General features: G+C 58.3%; 1 protein-coding gene across 1 annotated transcript in view; it reads right to left on the reverse strand.

Moving 5' to 3' along the window:
• The window catches only part of snrpf (small nuclear ribonucleoprotein polypeptide F), an 18492-nt gene extending 18079 nt beyond the window's left edge, over positions 1 to 413 (reverse strand). Inside the window, exon 1 of the mRNA XM_043713304.1 lies at positions 245 to 413. Coding sequence (XP_043569239.1) covers positions 245 to 247 — 3 coding nt within the window. The 5' untranslated portion in view covers positions 248 to 413. The remainder of the gene's footprint in view (positions 1 to 244) is intronic.
• Between the last annotated feature and the right edge of the window lie 453 nt (positions 414 to 866).

Here is an 866-nt window from a genome sequence, read left to right on the forward strand (position 1 = left end):
GAAGAGGGGACTGGGAGGGGGGGGCGGCACAATCATTCCCCCACCTCCCGACTTCCCGGAAAGTGAGAAGAGAAACAGATTAGCGCGGGATGGGGAGGCGGGTAGAGATCAGTAACCGCCTGGAGGGGGGTCAGCGATATGCCGGCCAGGAGGTTAACTCTAGACCCGGTGCAGCCTGATGGACCAGGCCGCTGGCACTCCGAGCCGCCGTGGAGGCCACGGGCTGTGTACCGGATGCTCTCACCATGCCGCTACTGCTCGGTGCTGTCTCTGTCTGTCGGTCGGTCGGTCCGAGAGAGCGGAGCGGGCTGACGGTGCGGCTCACACACAGAATGGCGGTTGCTCCGGGACGGACTCTCTCTCCGACAGACACACGCGCGGGAGCGCCAAGGGCTGGGAGCAGGGGCTGCCGGGAACCCTCACCTCTCACCTCTCACCCCCGGCGCCATGTTGGGCAGCGGTTACCATGGAGACCGACAGCTCCGCGGCTGCAGTACCTCGCCGAAAGTCAGTGAACAAAGTTCTCCACCTGAGTCCTGTGAAATAATGACTGTGCATCATTCACTGCAGGTACCAGAGAGACATCTGACATGATTAATAACAATAACCTGCAGCAATAGGTCTCATCCAACAATAGTTCACGGGGGAGTGGGAGCCAGGCTCTGGTGCACCTCGACAACATTGCTGTTTGCAATAAAATCTCCCATGAGTTCGGCGCAGATAGAGGTGAAGGGTCAGCCTAGATCGGGGCAAGTCGAAGCTGGGGCAGCGGTCAGAGGTGGATTTGGGGTTGCGTTTTCAAAAGTCTATGTGAACTAGGGTCACCGGATCAGAGAATCACAGAAATTATAGAATAGTTGTGTCTC

Source organism: Chiloscyllium plagiosum, chromosome 23 (assembly GCF_004010195.1).
Source record: "Chiloscyllium plagiosum isolate BGI_BamShark_2017 chromosome 23, ASM401019v2, whole genome shotgun sequence".
Classification (NCBI taxonomy): domain Eukaryota; kingdom Metazoa; phylum Chordata; class Chondrichthyes; order Orectolobiformes; family Hemiscylliidae; genus Chiloscyllium; species Chiloscyllium plagiosum.